At 41.4% G+C, this 24,136-nt stretch overlaps 1 protein-coding gene across 4 annotated transcripts in view; it reads right to left on the bottom strand.

The window, feature by feature from the left end:
- Positions 1–1,731: 1,731 nt before the first annotated feature.
- rhobtb4 (Rho related BTB domain containing 4) overlaps positions 1,732–24,136 on the bottom strand; it is a 39,347-nt gene continuing 16,942 nt past the window's right edge. For all 4 annotated transcript variants that reach the window (XM_085294123.1, XM_085294125.1, XM_085294126.1 and 1 more), the window contains 10 exons: positions 19,548–19,749; positions 19,252–19,355; positions 15,517–15,702; positions 14,312–15,131; positions 13,909–14,128; positions 12,822–12,940; positions 8,346–8,496; positions 7,969–8,057; positions 7,713–7,818; positions 1,732–7,191 (listed from right to left, as the gene is read on the bottom strand). In XM_085294123.1, the coding sequence (XP_085150249.1) occupies positions 7,013–7,191; positions 7,713–7,818; positions 7,969–8,057; positions 8,346–8,496; positions 12,822–12,940; positions 13,909–14,128; positions 14,312–15,131; positions 15,517–15,702; positions 19,252–19,355; positions 19,548–19,739 (2,166 nt within the window). In that variant the 5' untranslated portion in view covers positions 19,740–19,749 and the 3' untranslated portion in view covers positions 1,732–7,012. The remainder of the gene's footprint in view (positions 7,192–7,712; positions 7,819–7,968; positions 8,058–8,345; positions 8,497–12,821; positions 12,941–13,908; positions 14,129–14,311; positions 15,132–15,516; positions 15,703–19,251; positions 19,356–19,547; positions 19,750–24,136) is intronic.

The raw sequence follows: 24,136 nt of genomic DNA, 5'->3' as shown, positions 1-24,136 counted from the left end.
GCACAGATCAGGAGTGCAAATGGATGTGGAAATTTCGCTCCCTGCAATCACCGCGTCGTCTTGTCACGAAAGTTAAAGATCATCAGCCAAATCGCTAAACGCGTTTCTGTGGCAGCCTCGAGTTTCTGTGGCTTACTGTGATCCCTAACCAGACGTTATTAAAAACCTCAGCTCGCATCATCTTGATCTTGATGATGCTTGTTCAGGGGTTCGCTTAATGACAACTGCTGATTCAGTCTTTCTTTCATAGAACACTTTAAAGACACAAAAAGACTTAAGATAATGATTGGATGTTGGACAGAATTTCAGGTATTTATTGGACTAAATTTAGCCGTGACATCATGAAGGTCTTGCTTCAGAAAGAGCTGGGATCAGCCGACACATGGAAGATTGTGCCAGAAACTCCAGACAGCAGCCACATCTTTTTTTCTTGATTATAAAGTTTACGGCTCATTCGAGACACAAAACTATTTTATTGCTTTTCGGTTGACTTCTTTTTAACACATACCTATTTCTTTTCGAGGTATTGTGTCTTCTTCTAATAAACCTGTGCATTTATTTCTTTCCACTAGGTGGCACATGTGCACCAAACTGACGTTCAAACAAAGCCAAAGATAATATAGAAAAGGTGAGAGAACGGCTTAAGGTTTGTTTTGTTTTGCTTTTTCAAATTTAATAATGCAAAATTCCTAGAATTTACTCTAGTGGTCATTTATCTATATCATAGCGCATTGGTTTTAAAATACAGGCAGGAAAGGTCTGAACACTTGGAAACAGAATACTGGAACTCTGCTTCCTCAAAATAAAGCTTTACAGTGGGAACATCACATCACAGAAAAGCGGAAAACCGTGTTACTCCAGCCCCAGCACTATTTATGTATTTAATAATACACTGGGCATCAGATTAGTTAATACTATGAGCACTATGACGTATTCCTCCTTGAAACAGATGATTGTAAAAATTTAAAAGAAATGGCCATCAGCTTGTTTTCAAATGATGTTTTTTTTATCACTCATTCTCATTTGAGGACAACTCTCACTGTTTAAATAAAGGCTTCAGTTATAGTGGTACCAGCCAGTTTATTTTTACTTTGTTGGTTCGGAGCTGAACCTCCATTTGCGGCATAGATTCAAAAAGTGTTGGAAACACGCAAACGGTTTGTGTGCAGCTTGTCGCGCTGTGTGTCTGCTAGCTGAAGGTCCAGCTGCTGTCCTGAATGTCATAGCAGAAACTGAAACTCACACCAGGCAACATTTTTATAAACTGCTATGAGCAGGTGCAAACTGTGGCAGCTCTTAGCTGAAAGGATTGACACTGGGTGTGGGCTTCTGCTGCCATAGCCCATCATATGTTTTGTGTTCAGAGATGCTCTCCTGTGTAACTTGGTTATAATTAGTGGTAATTTCAAAAATTACACTTTCCTTCCTATCAGTTCAAAGCAGCCTGTCCATTGTCCTCTGACTTCTGACATAAAGAGTTATGGGTGACAAATTAGTTTTTACCTAGAGAACTGCCACTGACTGGATATTTTCTCTTTCCGGGACAATTCTCTGAAGATATGGTTTTTGGGAAAATCCCAATACACTATCTTTCTGTCAGTCTTGTTATTACAGACTCTTAATAGAAAAGAAATCCTCTTTATGTTGGAAATCCACTGAGGAGCTTTATCATGAGAACAAACAAACTAAAAAAAGAAAGACCCGCAATGACGTCCATTCCAGGAAACAGCAAAAGATTAATAGTTTTAATAAAATTCATGTCAAACATTAAAATACTGAAATGGCAAAAAAGAAAAAAAAACCTTTTCTCTACATTTCTTTTTGAATTTATTTTTTATACAAATCACAGTGGTTCAAAAATATTACAAAATTTTCATTTCAAAACATTTTTTGCAAAAGCAGCAAAACATTCTGATTGTTGTAAAAAAAATTTGAAAGCCCTTAATAGTTTGTGAGTGTGGTGTGCTCTTTCTTTTGCCTTTTATTGTAATAAACACAATAACGTACGCAGTACATGTTATTAAGTCGTTTGAGTCGATGGAAACAAAAGTGCATAACAATACTATACAGTATATATGATCCACAAGTTACAGTATAGACCAGGGGGTTAATTCACACCATGTCTCTCTATATGAACACCTCTCTTTTCTTATACATGAATCTAATGAAGAGATACAGTGTGATGAGTAGTTAGAAGATGACAGGTTATGTCCAGCTGGGACGTGTATTAAATTTACAACACTTTATTGTACTTTGGAGAGTACCTACCTTCATTAAAGCATAATGCAGAATAATACAGATGTCACAGCTAACATCTGCCTTCAATCCAAGCAATCATTCACAGATGCAGTTCCCCAAATAAAAGGATACTGAAATAGTGGAAGCAATAGAGTGCACTACAGAATTTGTCTTAAAGACAAAGATTAAGTAGAGAAATGGAAAATTAAATGATATTTTGATTTGGATCAATAAAAACTGGTGTGTATATATATATGGACAGCATACTCATCAGACACATAATAGTCGGCTACATAATAAAATGTGCAGGCACCTGAAAAGGAAACGTTACTCTAAATTGCTGGTTTGCTGGGTTTCTTGGTTTATTTATGTCATCCGCTGTGTAGCTTTTGATGACGTCACTTAGAGAACTTGAAAAGCTCTGTATGTAATCACTGGAAGAATTGACTCCAATAGACTGTAACTACTTTTTGCATGAATAATAACATTAAAGAAACATAGGTCACTCCACATAAGCTCTAAGATGCTGCATATCAACCTACATTTATTTCTGCGTTCACATGTGTGTTACTTCTTGGCTTAACTGACTTTACTTTGTGCCCGGGAGGCTGTAAGTGCTGTGCCGTCAGCCTGAACAGAGCTAAAAGAGTGAAAATTCACTAAAGGCACAGGAGGAGAGAGACACCAGACACCAAAAACAACAACAACAACAACAACAACAACAACAACAACAAAACCCCAATCCCCCCCAAAAAGTGTTCTCTCCATCACCAGGTGTTACATTAAAATAGGGAGCTCAGGTCTCCAAGGAGGGAAGAACTGCTCCATCTCAAATAGCAGAGGAAAATGTGACAGTAAATACACTGTGATCAAGATAGATAGAGAGATCACGACAATACAAAGGAACTCTACCGCCAGTGTGACAACACATAACTTTTGCCTGTAGGAGTCAGTGTTGGGCAAATGTTGAGCTAAATAAAATGAACAAAGCTTACAGTTTTGGCTCTCCATCACTCCCTCTCTCAACTGCCTCTGGCCTGATGCTCCCTTTCTCGATGCCCTGTCACCCCAAATTAGCTTTCAAATATAATTACTGTTATCAATATTAGTGTTTTTTATGATTTCTATTTTATACATTTCCCACAACCCTGTCAACCTTCAGCGTTGTGATCCCCAAACAGAGTGACAACAACAAAAATTAAGAAACTGCTGTATATGTAACATATATCTAACTGCTGAAACATGCATCATGCCTTATACAATTCCTCTGTCATTACATGCAAACTAAATCCAAACATTACTCTTGGCTTTCAGCCGTTTAGCATCATATTCTTACACTGGATTATAAATCCTTGATTTCAACTGCTCTCTTTCTTTTTTTCAAGATTAAAGAAAAAAAAATGACAGAAACAAGCTTCATTAAGTTTAGTAACTACAGTAACAGCACACATGGAGAGCTGTAACACTGCACCACAGGAACAGATCCTCTGCATTATTTTATCACGCTAACCTGTGTAGTGTATCATTTAGAGCTGGATGCTACCTTCAGCTGTGCAGAGCTAATTTAGCCAAAAGGGCATGTGCATAAAGCCACATAGCGAGGAAAAGAGCTACTGTGGAGTTCAATGCGTACAAGACCTTAAAGAAGCTGAAGAAGTTGTGTCGTCCATCTCGTCACTGAGATGTGGAGGATTTGAAAGACTTGAGTGGAAAAGTCATGCTACAATCTTCAGGTTTACAAACAATCTTACACAAGGATCAATCCATGCTAAGTGCAGAAAAAAAGAGGTATAGTATAGACACACGAAAAAGTGCATTCCAACTCAAATGTCATTGTAATGACAAGGGTAGGCCAGAAATTAACTTCACTCCAAAAGTGGTTGCACCCTCCCAGCGCACAGGCCAGCCAGCGCTAATTAATAAAAAGCTTTGCTTTCTCAAAAACAGTGGTTTGGAAGTTATAATGCAATTGGTGTTGTTGCTACCACTCAGTCATCTGGTCAGTGGAAAAAAACGTAACCATGACGTGAGTCCCGATTCAGAGAAAACACCTTACTCTAAGGCCAGCATATTCTACTATACTAAAAAAACGTTTAAAAGGCCATTTGTCTGCATGAAGTAAACAGAAGGCCAAAGGATTTTGCACAGGCAATCGTCTTAAAAATCCTTCAATAAGAATAATAGCTGAAGATGCATGAAGGATCACCACAGAAAATTTTACAGTTATGATCATGGCCATTGTCTACAGTGTCCTTCATGTCGCTGACTGCAGAACCAGTCTGCAGCTTTAAACTAAGAAGCTGCTAAAATCCCACTTTAGTTTCCAGTTTTGTCCATCTATAAGGCACCTGGACCAAGATAGGCTTAATGGGGACATACTAACCATTAACACCATTAAGACAAAAAGATTCTATGAGAAACTTAAAAGTAAGTTAATCAAAAACAGTCTTTCCTCTTCTTCAGGTCTCTTTTCTAAGTTCTCAAAGCCATGCATTGGGATATTTTTAACTATCTATGCATTTATTCAGGATATGTGTAATCCTGACTGAAATATGCTCACTTTCACTCTTTCTGGAGATGAAACAGCTCAGTTTGCACTTGAGTCTCATGAGGTCCTACTCAACTTCTACTTCAGGAGCTGACAATGACTTTGCACGGTAGAACAGACCAGATGTCTCACACAATCTATCTATCTAGTGCCTGGGTAAAGCTGAGGGGCGCAAACCCACAAATAGAACAACGTGCTAATAGAAATTCATCAACACATCTTTTTTCTTTTTTTCCCTCCACAATCAGTATGAAAGCCTGACAAAATTAGCACCCTCAACAGGAAAATCAGATTTGCTCTCATACGCAGCAATATACTGACAAGTTTCTTGAAACAACGATCACGCCTCCGAATTCAATCTTGATTAACGAAGCAACGTAGATCACGTTGTTTTTGAATCAGAAAGCAGCAAAAAAAAAGGTTTGTAACTGCTGTGGGTTAAATCAGACAAACCACACAATCTAAATATCAATGACCTATTATGACCTCTTACAGACTGTTAGTAAAGGAAGAAGAAACAATAAGGGTTAAAATGCTCCTATGTCAAAATTTAAAACCCCTCCTTAAATCTCTCCATTCTCTTTGCAGGTAAACACAAAAAAAATACACAGGTTCTTGAGTGTGTTCTTCCGAACACCGTCTTACTGTGTCTTCAGCACCATTTTCAAATTGAGCAACAGAAACGAAGGCAATGTTCAGAAGTGACGGTTTTTCTCCTGACACCACAGATTAGAAACACCACCCATCCAAAGGATTCAAATATTTTTCTGCCTTCTTCTTCTCCTACAATCACTTTCACTTCTCTCTTACATCCCTTCTTCCTGAAAAATAAAAATAAAAAAGAAAGAAAGGCAGGAAGGAGGCAGAAATAAATAGAAGAAGAAGAATCACAGCTTTGGTATTAATAAATCTGGTGATATATAGTTGTTGTTTTGTTATAAATGCACTAATAACACTGCAGGTGCTGAAGTTTTGTTTTTTTTAACACTGCAAGGATTGAAGTTATACTGGCAATCTCATCAAATGAAAGTATAGTGCAGAAGACACAGGCCTAAAATCCATTAGTGTGAAAGATAGTGTCAGGGCCCTGAGCAGTGCTGCCCCTAGTGGTGTAGGGGTATAAAGGCAGGCTGGCTGAGGTGCTTCAGTGTAACATAGTGGTCGTGGACGTTACAAGCGCAGTTGTTTAATACTGAATCCATCATTCCTCCATGGCGGAGGTATCAAGTAAGGCTGGCCCTCTTTGCCCCCTATTGCTGTGGTCATTCGAGGGTTTCGAGCTTTTTGTTTAGTTTTTGTTGTTTTTTTGTGGCTTTGTGTGCGCAGCAAAGGATTGGGAAGTGCACGGGTGGGTGATAAACACCAAGAACCACCACTTCGGGATCACCGAAGGCTATGATCAATCCTCTTGACAGGAGCATTTTAACGTACTAATTGTTTTAGAGTTCCCCCTTGCCAGCAAACCTCGGCTCTAGATTTACAATCACATCTCGTGTGGTTGTGACGGCAATCATCAGCTTCCTGGAAGTAGTATGCGCCATTTCACCTGATAAAAGTTTCCTAGAAGGCGCCAAACATAAAAAAAAAAAACAATGTTGGAATAATAATTACATTGTCAGTGTCAATTCCTGGGAATACAGTGCTGGTTTTTTTAAGGGGGTGGAAAATGGGCATAGGTCTGTGTGTGCATGCTAACAGTCTGTATAGAAGTGAAGGCAGAGGTAAGCTCCCCCAAGAGAAGCCGCAGTGGTCAATGTGTAATAGTCATTAAGGTCAATGTGAAGGATGGAGACTGAGAGAAATAGAGAGCCCTTGCTCCCAGTCCAATCACTCACGCGGCTTAGACACTGTGAGTGCTGGTGGAGGGACCGAGCTCTTCTGGAGGGACAAAAGGGGCTGCACTGCAACCTCAGGCCATTATCAAACAGGGCGTTTGGGAAGCACTCAACTTGGAAGCATCACTCGATCACAATATACCGCACACATACAATCACACCTCCATGCACATACCCATGAGTTGAATCCACACGTGTCACACAGGATAGCAAAATGCATTTGTGTGGTCACCCACACTTATAAAGAGGCACATACATTCCCCCAAACATGCTGACATCCAGGCATATTAGCTCTGAGGGTCATTTATCCACTAATAGAGGGGTTCGGGGTAATTCTCCTCTATATGTGTGGAGGTGGATGGGGAGGTGCAACTTTCCAGGTTGGGGCGCTTTAAGAGACATGTGGAGAGGAGGATGGATGCCTCCAGAAACACCAGCCCCTTTTGGTGTGTTGCTTGCGCAAGATCTCTTCTTCACGTTCACGTTCCTTCTGGGAGCGCAGGTAGCGATCCTCTTCCTTCAGGAACCACACGGGTGGCCAGCGCTGCTTCTCAAAGTGCCTCTGGTTTTCTGCAGAGAGCAGAGCAAAAAAAAAAAAGGCATGAAAAGAAAAAGTCACTGCAGAAAAAAAGCAACATGAAAACTCTCTGTGTCATTTCAAGATGTGCGCTGATGGAATTAAAGAGTGGTCGAGATCACCTTTTCTGAATAAATGGACATTGTTTCATTTAATTGGTTTCATTTATTCAGTACGGAAATAACACAAAACTTTGGTTTGGCATTCAAATCCTTTTAAAAAGAAATTATTTTAATTGTGATATAACTGACTGAAAACGTTTTCTTCGTCAAAAAAAAACAGTAGGTATGCAGCCTCAGTGCTTATCCAGACAAAAAAATATTTCAGCCCTCCCACTCCAACCAAATGTTTGTGATGATCAAGTCACACTGTGTTGCAGTCCATTAGCAGTGTGTTTAACCCAGAAAATGTACATTCTTGTAGCACTGCAAAGCAAAATAAGGTCCCTACTTTTTTCACTGAGAGAAAAGCTACGTGTCTAAAAGGGATTTGAGGGAGGCAGTTTATTCTTTACCTGGAGATATGGCCTTCATATCTTTGGGAAACTTGCGGCAGATGCTGTTATAATTAGTACAGATGTGATGGAGACACCAAGCTGATAGCTGCTTTGCGTTGTGGAACTGCAAAAAGAGAAGCAGAGAAGAAATGAGGAGTTACAGAGCTGAAAAAAATAGCATCACTATAAAAATATGGATTCCCCCTTTAGCAAAAATGAAAGTAATTCAGCGTCATTAATGAATTATAAATAATTTGTTATTTAAAGGACAGACCTGTGCAAGTTCAAGGTAAGCCAACACCTGCCCATCAATGTCAATTCCTTTCACTGCCAGTCGGAGAAGCTCATCCACAGCGTGCTGCTCTGAAAATGCATAAAAATGGAAACAATCATGTCAGTATTTCCCATTTGCATGCAGCACTTGCACATGGATATCTTTTCTCCCAGTCCTAAATTCTTAGTCTTTAAATCTGCACTAGATGCAAACAGAAGGCTATACGTAAAAATGTTACAGAGTCACTGATAAAAGGAGCAAAGTGCAAGTGATAAAACACTATCAAACGCATGTTCTGTCACATGAAGTGAGAACATGATATTTAAATGAGAGGACGTTCCTTCCTGTGCTCTCAATATGACAGAAAGGATCCCTACCGGTGAGGGCGACGAGACGTGGCAAACAGAGACGGTTGGCCAGAACGATTAGTTCCATGGGCTCCAGACCAGGACAAGGCGTCAGGAGGCCACAGTACAGGAACTCCAGCACCCCTCGCATACAGGCTGTACTGGTGTTAGGGATGGAGACCTGGAAATTTATCATATAAAGGGTAAACAGATCAAAAACAAGGCATGAGATATAAAAAATGCATTGCAGACATTCATTTTCATTAGATATATCCCAGCGGTCCCCAACCCCAGTACCGGTCCGTGAGTCGTTTGGTACCGGGCCGCGAGAGCTGAGGCTCAGGTGTGAAATGTATAGTTTTTAGGGTTTTTATCGGTTTTCAGCGTTATTTTGTTATCGTTTTTATCGTTAACTCGGTTTTCCTGGGTCTTTTCACGTGTGTTATGAATAAATCTTCTTTTTTTCGGTACCGGTACTAGTTTTATTTTGTTGTATTTATCCGCGACACCTTAAAGGCCGGTCCGTGAAAATATTGTCGGGCATAAACCGGTCTGTGGCGCAAAAAAGGTTGGGGACCGCTGATATATCCTCACATGAGTGGTCCTTATGTCAAAAAACACTGCATATTTGTATGTGTCTTCTGAACTTACAATTTTTGTGTTACGACAAAAAAACATGTTGGCAAATTCTGACATGTGGATTGTAATGTTTAGTAAAGGGTAAGGTTTCAGTAATACCAATGAAAGCAGCGCTGTAGGTATCTGGAGGTAAAGGGCAGAGGACATACTGTTCGCATTCCCTTTGATCTTGGCTCAGATGAGGGCTCTATCTGGCTCGTGATGTAAGCAATAGGGCTAAATCCAGATAAACCCCACATACATACAACCGTGCAATGTGGTGCACAGGGAAAACACAAACCTAGCCTCAATGTGCAGACTAAGACACTGACACAGATGAGACAGACTGTGGCAGCGTTCGTCAAAGAGATATACTATGTAGTTCATCTCATTTAGCCACACTCTGTTCTAATGATAAAATAATCTATGACATTTTATCTACTAACTGTTATCAACAAGTTAAGCTAATAATGAGAAAAAATAGCACTCCAGATTCTCACACTTAAAAAGCAGCCTAAAAAACAAGATACTTTAGGCTAATGTTTATAGTTGGGATATGGAGTCTTTTTCTTAAGCTAATTCTTAAGTAAAATGTTCAGCCATATTGACACTGACGCTGCCATAACATCACTTAGACCTGACCATGCTCCTCCTCCACCACTTTTCGGTGGTAAACAAACACATAAAAGCAAAACATCTTAATTACTGCAAGGCTATAACCAGATCCACAAACTAGATGACCGTCTAAGCCTGGGAAGGACAGGAGGAAGGATTATGAGAGTGATAACCTGACCTCTTCAGGAGCACTCTGCCTCAGTGTACCCACTGAGGCACTCACCACCCTTCACTCCTATAGCCAATTAGGAGAATGTCAGCTTAGTGTGACCTGTCGTTATGATAAAAAAAGACACAACGTAGAGCTATGGGTGGCCTCCCAGCTGGATCAGGAAGAATTAATAGATGGACAAAGTCACAGGTTCCGAAAATGTATGAGTACGATCTGTCGGCTCTACTTTTGCCATCATAACTGTTCATTTGTAAGTTTAGTGAAATTTGCAATTACTTGCAAAGCTGCAATGACTAAAAATAAAAGTGCAAATGACACATTCAGGCATAATTTCAACCCTACTCTTCCTGTTATATACAAAAAGGTAGTCAGGAAAAAACAGCGTGCAGCATCACCATAAATGTGACAGAAAAGGGTTAAAAGGGAGAAATTTTTTTCTCACAGTTAAAAAAAAAGGAGTATGACAGAGCTGCAGAGGCTCTCACACTTGATAGACTAGTCTTTTCTCAACATGTAATACTCCACCAGGATACACACTCCCAGGGTGAACACAAAACCACAGACACACACCTAGTAAGTAATCCATGGGTGTACCATGACACAATCAGCGGTCTATCCACAGACACAGCAAACCACAAGAGGTGTCTTTTGACTTGTGCCTTTTGAACAGTACACAATAGAGAAAATTACACCCAGATCACCTTTGAATTCACAAAGAAAAGAAAATCCTTAATGTATGAAATCATTGTACCAATGTTATACTAAAACCAATGCCACAAAAAGTGACGGGGATTTTAAGCACATTTTTTTGTGAGACTCAACTTAATGCTGCTCTGCACAAGTCAAGAATAGCTGTGCAATCGCAGTGCAGCATGAACACCGAAATGTGTGAGCACAAAAATACAGAGAGGGAAGTGTGCCATGGGCATAAAAATAGAGAAACACATCTCTAATCACATGATGCTCTCCCACTTAGAGTTAGGGATTATTAATTTATATATATTTCACAAATATATAAAATACTTACTTCAAACTAATGTGATGGTAACATGATAAGGCTGTTTATTAGCAATGTATTGCCTGTATAAAATGTATCTAGTAGATGCTAATAAATGTGCATTGTGCATTACCTAAGTTTGAAATATAAGTTGTTTTTGGATAACGATAATGTATTATCACCAGATTAATCAGATTCTTTCTTGTCATATTCAGATTTTTAAATTCATTTTTATAAAAATATCACATCATGTTAATACGTATGTCAAATGTGCTCAATGTTCAGGACGATGTGACTAAAGCTAGATCATCTGCTGTTTTAGGGTTGAGCAGTTGTATTGTGTCATGCTCTTAAAGTTCTGCTTCTATTTAAAGACCAGTGTTTGGGGTTTTTAATAGTGTGGTTTAGCATTCACTTCATATGCGCAGCTCACAGGAAGTAAGACACATTAGAGCATGGTAACTTATGGTCTTGTAGCAAATTTGAAAGAAGCAACTTTAAAAGTCAGCAAGCAAAGCAAGAAGTGCACCATCCTGGTGAGATAAACAACAGCTTACAAATTAGGAGTAAAAAAACAACAACATGTATTTAAGATAAAGCAAATCAGCAAGCAAATAAAATAAAATAAAATAAAACAAAACAAAACAGCTGTTCATAAACAAAATTGCTGACAGCATCATTGTCCGGTCAGGCTTTGAATCTTTGTGTCCAGACCACCTGTCCTCTACGTGCTGCCAGCCTCATGCCATTAACATGAACTGTTTAGTGTAACCATAGACACCAGCAGCCCACCACCAGCAGCAAACACTGCGTCCCCTCACTGATCCCGATGTCCTGTTTTCACTAGTGAAAACAATAGCTGCAATGGTTGTTTTTGCACACAGACTCATGTGGTGTGTTCCAGAAAGAAATCCCATCCATCTGCATGTGCAAACAACAAAAAAAGCAATGCTTTTCTTGACCACAGCTTTATCTTTACCAATTGCTTCAGTTCCAGAAAACTTCCAGAACTTCCAGGGGATTGGGTAACCTAAACCTGCTGACCTTGAGAGTAACCATACCCAGTGGGATCTGGTTCAGCAACACTGTCCGAGGAGTATCAACTCAGTGACAGCCTTTAACTTCCTCTCTGGTTATGTCAGACACATCCTGCACCCAGTAACCTCCTGAAGCTAAACCTCGGGTGATTGCAGCATAAGAAGTCTGACTAAATTTTACTACCCAGAAAAATTTTATGAGAATTTCCCTGGGGCTCACATAACCAGAGAGGAAGTTAAAGCCTGTCACTGAGTTGATAGAAGATGAGAAGAGTTAGTGCAAAATGTGAGCCTTCAACCTATTGACACAACACGATACGCTGTGGTTCGCGTCAAACCACAAAAAACAGGAAGTCAGACTCAAAAAGTTCACGTCTGTGTCTTTGTATGACTGCATATTTGTTTTTATGTATACAGGCTATAGACATAAATAGCCAGCTCTAATATAATCAGTGCAAATCATTACATTTTATGGCAAATAATAATGCTTGTATATGAGTTGGGATAAGCCAAGCAGTACTCATGTGCAGGAAATTTGTGTATACGGAGGTGCGGACGTGTGAATTATTATGTAGGTCAATTCTCATGAGCCGTAAAGAGTTTCAACCACATCTACAAGTAAGTAAAAGGTTTGTAGGGCAATCTGATAGCATGGCTAAGATAGCATAATAAAGCTTGTTTTCAAAAGTTTCTAAAAAATAAAAGAAAAAGAAATATCTAATATAGCTCAAGTGTTCTTTGCATCTCTTTTCTAGAGAGCTTATCCATTTAAAGGTTGTTGGATCATATCTGCTACAATATTGGTACACACATAAATACCCTGTTATTATAAACATAAATTATTTAATATTAGTTAGGCTATTAGCCATAAACTGGCATTTACAACATTTCTAATCAATTTCATCTAAAAGGTTTTGGAACATTTCAAAGTGGCCTTAAAAACGTTTCTTGCTAGTTGTGAGTTACTACTGGGAATTTAGCAGGATTTAGGACACGGACACTCGATCCCTTCTCAAAACTTAAAGGTAACTCCATCCTCGACTTTTTCCCACTTTGTCTGAGCTCACCTCCTCAATGTAACTTTCCATGAAAGAGCCACGGAACATGGCCGCCATCCAGTCGCAGCTGGAGATAAGCAGGGGCTTGTGGCCTGGGAGACAACCATCATCCAGTCGGAACACCACATCTAAAACCGGGGCGGAAAAGAGCGTTCATCTCGTGGTATGCCACAGAAGCCCAAGCTACAGAGGGGGAAAGACGGACAAGGCAGACGCCCAGACACACACAAAGACACACGGAGACAGACAGGAGGCCAGACAGACACACACAAAGACACAGGTAGACAGACAGAGAGATAAATTGACGGGGGGACAGAACAGCTTTTGACATAGAGTAAGGGAAGGAGAGTAGATGCAAGGATCACAGAGAAAAATCCTGTGCAAACAAGAGCTTTGATAGAGGAAATGTTTAAGTGACATGAAAATACACTAGCTTCTCCACTGCAGTTCTTAACGTGCCACATGTTAAACTACACCTGTTTTTAATTGAACATTTAATAAGTCATGGGAACATTTCTGCAATTTTTAGATTATTGAAAACTTAGATCCACTAATGTTAATAACGAACACGACACAAACAGTATAGAAAGTAATGAAATTGAGCAAGGGTTTTTTTTTTTTTGTCAGAAATGTCAGATGTTCACCATTAGCTGGAAACACTGTGGCATCATGCATACACAACAGCTCAGGAGGGAGGGACGACAACACAACACAAATACAGGATACACATAACACCCAACACAAAACAATGTGAAGCAACGGTCAGTCATCAAAATGTTTTGACTGTGATTTTGAAAAACATATGAATGCATTTTGCATAGCAAGTACTACATGGAAAGAGAATGACCAAATGTAACACAGGGTGTACATTTTCAGAGAGTGAAAGAGAGTGCTGTTTCCTGTCTTCGTCACATGGTCTCCTCAACAACCTCTCGTAACCCTCATTCACTTCTCTTCCCCACACAGACACATGTATACCCAAACACAGACAGACACAAAAACACATACTGATGCATATATGGAAAGCATATACAGTACAAAAAGACCAGTGTTATTGAAAGCATCAAGCCAGTGAGCGGATGGCATTGTGGTTTACCAGCAAATGTCCCCTTATTGAGACACTCCTTGATGCGGTTGGCTCTGCGGACGTGGAAGGCCTTGGTGATCTCCTGGTTCATGAAGCTTTCTCTGTTCAAAACATTGGCCACCATCATTCGCAGGTCAAACACCTCAAGTAGCTCCGCGATGGTGGCGACCTGCATCAGATCTCCTCGACCCTCATCCAAACTGCCGGTGTATAGGTACTGAAGCACAGCCTAGAACAAAAACCAATCAGAGAGGTCAAATATACAGAGCTTTGGAAAGATGAAATCTTTGTTTGTTTCTTTGCTTCTTTTGACTATCAAAGGCTAATCTGCACTAAAATAATGGTGCAGAATATCTCACATATTCCGATCAATAAAATTATTTTCTCAGTAACAGTGTTTTAACTTTATCACCTTGAATGGCTCCTCCTGTATAAGTGCATCCATGGCTACCACAGTCATGAGTCGTGGGTGTCCAGTCACGGGATCATCTATGTGCTCCAAACAAACACTCAAGAACCCCCTTCCCCATCCTGAAAGTGCTCGCCCAGTCCCTAGTGCTCCCATGGAGTACTGGGCTCGAGAAGGAAGTGCATTATCACTCTGGGAAGTCCTCAAAGAGCCCTGCTGGCGCAGCTGGGGTTGATTCAGGCCTCTCACTCCTCCGTCAACCCCATCTTTATCAATATCTAGGCTCTTAGTACGTCCAGCTTGCTCCTTGGCTCCTCTCCGGCTCTGCTCGTCTTCCTCCCCGCTCTCCGATTTTTCCTTGCTCTCCTGTTCCTCCCCCCATGGCCCGGTACACGATCCACCGAGATCAAGGGTGAAGAGGTCATAGAACTTGGAGCAGGATGTAGCCAGATAGACTTTGTGTGCAAAAACTCGAGTAGTGCCACCTTGCAGAAGGAAAAGAACATCAGCACACAGTGGCTGACAGAAAAGGGAGTCGGGGCCCTCGCCGTCTGTTAGAGGCGGGTCTGGGATGCCCACTATGGGGCGTGGTGGCCGAGGAGGCAGGAATGGCGCCTGGAGGAGGGGCCTCTGGACCTTCTTCAGGTGCGACTTCCAGAACTGCAGATGTCGACGGGAGATAAGGGCAGCACGGATTGCATTGTCAAAAACATCTTTGACACCGAACTGGGCAACGATGCTGGTCTCATAGTAGGGAATACCAAGTTCTTTTGCCACCTCGTGGCCTCTCTCTGGAGGAAGGATATCTGTAGGTTTGATGGGTCTGTGAGTGAGAAAGACATAACAATCATAATGATGACAGCAGTCAGATAAAGAACCGCAAGCAATATAATTAGGTGCACAAAACAATGCTATAAGAAAGCGGTATTCATCTCAGTGCTAGTTTTAAGAACAGCTAACATGATGTCACTGATGACATCAGTGCAAGCCAATCTTTTTCAAAAGAGCAGAAAATTGACCGTTTTAACCGTTTTAACTTTTCTTCACAACACAAAGCAAAAACGCATTAAAATTGCCTCATTTATGGTGATTTAGTTCCTGCTGCTGATTAACCAGGCATGCACATCACATGCACATCTCACTGAAGCCACAGGGTCAAGGTTCCCTCTAAACCCGTCTGTTAATGCCTAATGTAAAATGCAACTCACTTGGCTAGCGGTCGGCGCGCCCGGTTAACAGCATCCAGGTCGGCGTAGCGCAGATCCAGCTGGCAACCAACCAGGATGATGGGCGTCCGGGGACAGAAGTGCTTGATCTCCGGGAACCACATGGTGCGGACGTGGCGCAGGGAATTAGGATTAGCCAGAGAGAAGCAAAGCACCACTACATCAGACCTAAAAGGGTGGCGAGAGCAGGGGTGAAAAGAATATCAGTGATCTCTCAAAAGGCAAAAAGAGAGGAGGGCTGATTTGTTATGTCATGAGCAGAAGATGCCAGTCATCAGAAGACATGTGGTCTTTGATGGCATCAAGGAGACAGAGATAAAAAAAGGAAATGAAAAGGATCGGTGCCGATTCAACGGACGTCTTGTCAAGTTTATGCTTAAAACATACATGTGTGGATGAAGCTTTTTTGAGCTGCTGCAAGGCACTGCAGGAGCATGGACAGTGCCAGTGAGAAAGCTGGGGTCAGAAGACGTGTGTGCGCGAGTGGGTCTGTGTGTCTGTGATTCTGGGCCTCTGGGCTGCTGATTTGTCTGGCCTGCCCCTCTCTCTCTCTCCCTCTCTCCCGCTCTCTCTTACGTAAATCTCCATAAGCCCTTCAAGGCTACATGGACCACAAAGAGAAAGCTAAGAATAGATCAAAATGCACACACACACACACACACACACACACACACACACACACACACACACACACACGGAATTTCATTTTCTCCTTTTCTGATGTGTTTGAGCAGGCAGACGGCAGCACTTACAGCTGTTCTCCAGAGTTGAAATTTCTGTGACATGTTGGTGCAGGCATTTCTCTTACTAGGTAATGTTTGACTGAGCTTCGTGCCAGCGGGATGGATCATTTAGTGCCTGTGCAATGCTGACGAGGCAAAAATGCTCAATTGCTAAATGATCTGCTCCTCACAACAGCGCAACAACACAGGACTTCTGATCCCAGCAGCACAAGACTACTAAAGACTTATGTAATTTGTGCACTAGATTAAGCATCGCTGATAACTTGAAGATAATTAAATATACATATGTTCCAGTTTTTGTCAGGCACACATTGTTCATCAGACAGTGGGAGAAAAGCCCATTAATGAATCTGAGAGGATCATTAAATGCCACTTAAAATTGTCTATTTCCTTTGGCAAAATACCTTTGCTCTAGAAAATATGACCCACTTTAATGAGCACACAAAGGCAGCACTGTAAGAAATCCAAATATACTCTGACTACTTGACTAAAACGTGAAAATCTTTTAACAGGAAGCATCCTTGAAGAAGAGGGACAAACAGCTTAATTTACAAGTAACACACAAAGGCAGCTAACCTGACGTCCCCTCTTCTTTAAAGGAAATGAAACCGAACTGCACTAAATCAACTGTGACATTTTCGGCAGTGCAGACACGGGTTCCATAGTCCTCTTTACTTTCACTACATAATCTCTGCAAAGCTTCCACTGGCAAGGATGTAATATACAATACTGAAGTATTACATCACTGCTCATGCTCTCTCTCTCTCTCTCATACACACACACAGGAACTCCCATTTGCACTTTGCACAAGGATCATTGCCACGGCTTAGGCTATTTGAGGTCATGTTATGTGTACATGCATCGGATCTCGTGGTTTGTTTGTATGTTTTTCCATTTAAGATCTAGGTCTTGCTGCGTGGTCAACTTTACTAAAGCAAGTGGCACCATATAAATGCAAACTGTAAAGTCTTTTTAATTTGTTCATAACAAGTTGTAGTGTCTTCATTAATGCTGTTGCTGGACTGACAGGCGATCCTATTAACACTACAAACATAATGTAGATTATGTAACTAATCTAGAATATAAAAATTGTCAGTACATAATGGCTTATGACGCATTCAAATATAAATGCATAAAAATTTGTTTTCTTTTTGGACACGTGATATATGGACCAACAGGTCATCCTTTATATGGATTATATTTTTCTCCTATCTGCATTTTGTGAAGACCTGCCCCAGTCTGCCTCTAAATGTACAAACAAAGTGGATTTGTATCACACTGGCAAATCATGCTGGAAGTGCTTCAATCTCTAACTTTTTGTTTTTTTAAATTTCTGAATCTCTGCTGAATGAAAAACTTTTTAACTTGACCTATTTTCACTCTGTGTTTATTTTCCCAAACTGAGTGTTCCTCTTCTAACAAGCCATGTGACAATCTGGGTATCATTTGACAATGTGATGTTTTGAGTTTTGATATCAACAAAAGGCTGGGTTAGGAGGTAGCAAAGTGTCAAGGGCACAACAGAGCCTTATGATGTAAATTCGGTTAAGGTAATGAGAGAGGAGGGGGAGGTGAGGTGAATCAGAGGAGCCTGAGGACAGGATGGAGAATAAAGCGCGGCTCAGATGAATGGAATGGGAGAGAACGAGGATGAGTGGGAGGGGAGCCAGTGACATCGGGCACGGAAAAACAGCTGAGCTGGCGTTGTGTTTTTATCAGCTGACTGCAGGCTGACAAAGCATACAGGGCATGCAGACAGACACATGCACACACGCACGCACACACCAAAACATATACAAATAGAGGCATATCAATGTGCACATGTACAGACACTTTGGCCTAATTTGTATCATAGCAGCAAAACAAGAACAAAATGAACAAATGAACTACATGCTACTTGACAATAAACACACCTCAATAAACACCTCTCACTCAAACACACCTGACACAGGGACAAGGTGACCTGATACACAAAGTGCATACACCAGCCTAATCAGTGTGATCCCAGTGTTTTTTTTTTTAAATTAAATTACACTAAATTGCAAAACAGATCTAAAACAAATTCACATTTTCTGTCTTTTTCTTATTTAATGGTTCAGGTTTTAAAGCGTAAGCCATCTGAATCTGGCCTGAGACATTCTAAAATAAGACAACTCGCCAAAGAATATCTTAAGGAAACTTTATTTTAACAAAACGAAGGCTAATGACCGCAATGACTCGGCACTTCTGTTTAACTTACCTTACGTATGACTGAGGGAGGGATCTGGGTTTGTTTGCTTTTCTTAAGGATCTTTTTTAAGGATCCACCCATTGTTGGTAAAACATACAGCAGAGTGCAATATAGAGTACAGCAGCCTTTTTAAGCATGGTTAAAATGTATCCTTTCTTTTTTTTATTGTTCAGTTTGATGTCGCTGGCCAACTTTTGCTCGGTGTGAATCGAATTTCTATCTGCTGAATTTTGCTTTGGCAATAAGTACTTTTGCATTTCATGCCAATGAAGCAGCTTTGATAGAGGCACGGGAAATAAGAGGATGTAGTGATGATCCAATCACATCTGAGGGAGGAGGGATGTAACAGCTTGAGAGCAGAGTTCAACTAAAAAAGCATGGCAGCTGGATTACACAAAAAGCAACTTTTGGGTGAGGGAAAGTTACACTGACATGTTTCTGTGGGTGTAATAGATTGGTTGCATTCTGCTGAAGAAGCCAACAATGAATTTGGTGATATGTTAGCCCACGTAAATTGTGTTAATGCCTTACAAACTACACAGCCAACACAAAGCAATTCCTTGGCAGCGCCAATTAAAATGGGAAACTAGAACAACACGCTTTAAGATAGTTAACCTTGTGGTCAGCCAACAAATGGTGTTACCGGGTCAGTAACGAAGTTGGGGCAAGCGGATAGCTTCAAACGGTGTTTGTGTGTATATGTGTGCGTGTGTGTGTTTTTTTTCACTGAGTGTATCTGCTCACCTGCCATAGGCAAAACGTCTGTCTTTGTGATGATCCCCGAATGTGTCCCATAACCTCAGGGACACACTGACTTCATCCACTACATCACGAGATCTCTCTAACACCTGCAACACAGACAAATATTTCTAAGTGGCCTGCACAACATTTTCAGTGTTGATAATCTTTACTTACTTTTTATACATATGTGTAACTACTATAGCCTGTGTTTCGGTCTCTGTACAATGCCCAGAACTGTACCCAAATCTGTCTATGCAGCTCTTTCTGAACTGTGTTTGACTCTGTGTGCATGTACCCACCTCCTGGCATACACGGTACTGGTCGATGGCCCAGACGGTTGGCACGTGGGTGGCAAGCAGCTGATACTGTGTGAGGGTGGCATTGCAGGCCCGGGCACAGATTAGCCTGGTCTTGCCTACTGCATTATCCCCTACCACCACACATTTAATGGTTTCCACATTGGGCCGCTCATAGTCTGTGTCTATATCCATGGAGAGGGCCCTGGAAAACACGAGAGAAGAAAGAATCAAAATGAGAAGTGGTTAATTCAACAGTCATGAAAAACAAAAATAAAACAGCATTTGATAAAGAACCACAGGAAGAATGACACTGCATTTTGACACTGACAACAACATCAGGCACAGTAGCCACTAGCTGTCGCCCAGCCCAGCTTAGGGGAGCTTTGTTAAGGATCTAAGCCCCCATAGCTGTGCTGCCCAGTGTATTCAGGCTTCTGCCAAACCCCTCAACAGAACACATGGTTCACAGGCTGAGCAAAAGAAGGACCACAGAGCTATTTCTGTAACAGCACAGAGAGAGAAACATAGAGAAGGGGGAGGAGGTGGATGGACAGAGGAAGAAGAACGAGACTTCCCTGGAGTTTACTATTCTTTTCTCCCCCTTTCTGCTCCTCTTTTGAATCACTCAGAGCATTTTCATTTTAGAGAAAACATAATACGAGATGATGAAATCTAAGTTGGCTGTGCAAAAAAAAGGGAAGTATAAACCCCCAGACCTTTCTAATGAGCATTTTTGGTCTTTCATGCATCATCATTCGTCTTCTCTTGGCGTGGCAGCCATGTATGACCACCTGTCACCTCTGTACTTAACCTTGGTGCAAAACGGAAGTACTGCACAGGTCACCTGACTTCCTCTTTTAAAACCAAACATCACTCTGAAAAGCTTACCAAAATCCCCTTTCCATAAACTGCTTACAAACATTTCTGACATGTCAACACACATGTTAATACCCATTTTAAAACTTTCCTGGAGAAATCTGTGCTATTACAAAACCGACACCACTGCCACACCACACCACAGATGCAGTTCAGTCTGTAGCCAGCTAATCAGTCCATTCGGGGTTGCGACTTATTCAAAACCCAAACCAAGGCCCCCGTAAATAGAGCATCTGAAACATTTATAAAGGCTCTGGTTTGTTGTTCCAATGACGTGGATGCCAGTGCAACACTTCGGTCCAGCAGTGACAGACACCAGCAGCTAAAAATGGCATCTATTCATCAGACACATGAGCCATGTGTGCGCCCTGCTATTCAGCCATGAACTGCTCTCAGTGTAGCCATACACCTTCACTTCATCTATATCACCGTTGCTTTATTTCCCTCGAGACCTAAGACATCGATTTTCTTTGTCAACAACAACAAAAAAGGCTTGACGTTTTCCAATTTCCTGTCAGAGGGGGGTCCCGTTTACGTCAGCCAGGAAGTACAGAACAGAGATTCTTTTGTTTACCTGAGCTGTCAAAGAAGCAGCTTCCTGAACCCTCCATGTGGATTTATGACTTTCAGAGTTAAAAATATCCTTTTCCCTTGCCACCTTAGCTGTCACACCTTCAGACGCACGTACAACAGGTAGAGGAGAGAGATAGAGAAAGCAATAAAAAGATAGTGCAACCTGGCAGTTACCTAACAGCTTTTTGGCTAATGGTGATGGCAGTAGGCTTCTTAGTGCTGTTTTTAGAAAACTAAACAAGGATAAAGGGCCAACTGTGAATCCTGACTTATTACAAGTGGTTGTCAGCGATATGTGCCAAAGGACATTTGAATTGAGTGTACCAAAAATGGCGGTGACAAACGGGGGATCCAGACGTGATGTACAGTACTGTTAAATCCTCTCTGTTTCCAATGAAACAGTGGATAGCCAGAAAAGAATGGCAAGATAGAAAAAGCCAGGGAGGGGATTATTAGTATTAGAGAGAACGAGAGGCACTGTCAGCCCAGCATTAGAACCAGAAATTAATGCTACAGGGATCAAAAGGATGGGACCGGCAATAACCAAGGCTTTTCAGAAGAACAAATCACAAATTTTCCTGCTGATGCTTTGATATGTGTGAATATGTGTGATTCCGTAAAAAAGGAAAGAAAGTTAAATACAAGGGAGATATCAGAGTACGGCGTTAAATCCTTTACTACTGGCCTGCAGGACTATTTAAGTCAGTGTGTGTGTGTGCATGAGAGAGTGCGTGCATGTGCATGCACGCACTGATATAACCAGAAGGCAGCGTTGGTGGTGGCGTGGACAGTTTCTCAGGGGGATCAACAGTACCTGACTCCCAGATATCATCCTCCATCTGAGGATCTTCACCGAGGCCCCAAGCAAGTTCGGTCATGTGTTGGTTAACAAGTGTAACACAACTGTCTACTCATACATCACTGCGCTTGGCAGATACACACCTGCTCACAGGTTTATATTTAAACCTCCTAAGTGTTCCTAGACTCCAACAATTATTTTTAATTGCATGACTGGAGGATGAACAGAAGCCAGAGACTATGGAAGCAGGAGACTTGTGCAGCTCAGAGGAGCGGAAAGTGTAGCTGTAGAGCTCAGGTTTCATTTTTAGCCAGTGAACGATAGTGAACTGTACACAGATGTCTAGACTTCATCTGCTGGCCAGTGTGATTTTTCCATGTTAGCTAGCAAAGGTGTCTAAAAGGACAAAGACAGTTTGCAATGTAAAACAATGAGACAATGAGTCACTGTTTTATTTTTTCGCTACGTGTGCATGTTTTTCTGACACTTTTAAGGACATATCGATATTGCGTAGGCATCAGCAGACTGATAGAAACACTGTGACAGGGACTCAAATGCCCACTCAACACACAAACATGACCCTTCTAGTTAATTCTGGAATGTCATGGATTTAGTCAGCGCGTGCACGCGTGCATGTGTGCAAGCCTGCATGCATGCCCAAAGAGACAAGGAAACTCATGCATAATGTGCGTCTTTGTATAGCTTTTCTTTAAGGCCACACAGCCCTTAAAGGAGAAATGAAAGAAGATAAACACATCTTGTCATCTTCCTGTTTAGTTTATCTGTACACAAACTCACTGGCTTTTTTCCAAATCCTTCTATTTATCCTTCTGTCTGTGTGGGTTATTTGTTTTATTCCAGCCGTACCCTTTCTAGCATACTTTTGGACCAGCTGACAAAGTCCCTCACTTTATTTCCACTCTGCATTTATTCCCTAAATATAATGCTCCAGTTCACATTTCTTCCATCCTTCAGTTCACTCATTGTCTTCTAGTAACCTTTCTCCATCTCCCTTGTCTCCTCCCACTTTTTCTCCCAACGGCACACTTTCCTCCACCCTTTTTTTTCAGCAGTGATCTATCATTCTATGACCTTTTTGGATGTAAGTCAAGGAGCAGTATTAATCAAATATACACCCCACCCCCCCTCCCCAGTTTCTCTGTTATGTAACACCTATAGTGATCCACTGGCAGCAACCAGTTATCCCAAAACCTTAACACCCCACCCCCCCATCTGCCTCTTCTTCCTTGGGGCTAGAATTCATCCCGATGCCAGCATTGAAGCCGGCTGCCACTGTGCTCTCTTCAACCACTCATGCAAAAAAAAAAAAGAAGTGAAAAAAGAGTGACCCCAAAAACCACCCATTTAATGCATGGGTCGACACTTGGCCACTCACACAGAGCTATGGGGCTTAAACTATCACAGGCTTGGCTGCATACACAAAGTGCTCGTGTGTAATTGTCTGCAGAATCTATTTAAACATGTGCAACCATGTAAGCTTCCTTTTAATAACAGTTGTTTTTGTCAAAAGTTTGCTCTCTTGCAAGAAAAAAAATGCTTACTCATTCATTCTTATGTATGCGTTTTAGGTTTGTGCACTTGTGCATCTGTGTGTGTGAGTTACAACTGTGTGTTTTGTGGGTGTTTGAGACACTGACAGCCACAGGCACAGCTGCCATAGACTGGTTACATAACCTGGTCTGTAGTCTCTGCTAGGCTCCCAGGATGGCTGACAGTAGACCTCAGACTCACTCACAAACTCGCAGAGTCATGCATACACACATGCATGCCTGCACGTACTGTCTTACCCTTTGCAGATGGTACTGGTATTAATGCACGACCCATGGCAGGCGATGCTATGTATGCATCTAGCTTAATGATTTAAAGGCTGTTTGGGAGCCAGCCGCACGCCAGCTTAGTTGAAAAAGCCTCGCTCCTCTCTCTCTCTCTCTGCTGCAGTAAAGATTTTTAAACACAGACAGGCCAACCCTTGTGTCTCTGAGTTCTCCTATTCATCCCTGCCAGTCTTCCTTCTACTCTTCTCCATCTATACTTCCCACCACTTCTTTCCTCTCTCATCTATCTTGCTGTCCTTCTTGCTCGTTTTCTTCCAATTTCTAGTTCACACCCCTGTACCTTTCAGTATCCACTCCATATACAGGACACTTTTACATCTAGTCTCTCAAAGCATGTCTGTCATTCACGTCTCTCTCATCTCTCATGCTTCGTCACCCATTCTCACAATTTTCTTTTTAAGACTATTCTGATTGAACAAACAGGTAAGCTGGCGATTTAATTGTCATTTTCCACTGATCTTCAAAGTGCCATCTGATGGCTTTGA

The sequence above is a fragment of the Mchenga conophoros genome, linkage group LG12 (genome assembly GCF_057382185.1).
Source record: "Mchenga conophoros isolate Kocher_MC1m ecotype Shallow Benthic linkage group LG12, M_conophoros_male_GT1.1, whole genome shotgun sequence".
Taxonomy (NCBI): Eukaryota; Metazoa; Chordata; class Actinopteri; order Cichliformes; family Cichlidae; genus Mchenga; species Mchenga conophoros.
The sequence above is the reverse complement of the archived record's forward strand: the minus strand, read 5'-3'. Positions and strand labels throughout refer to the sequence as shown.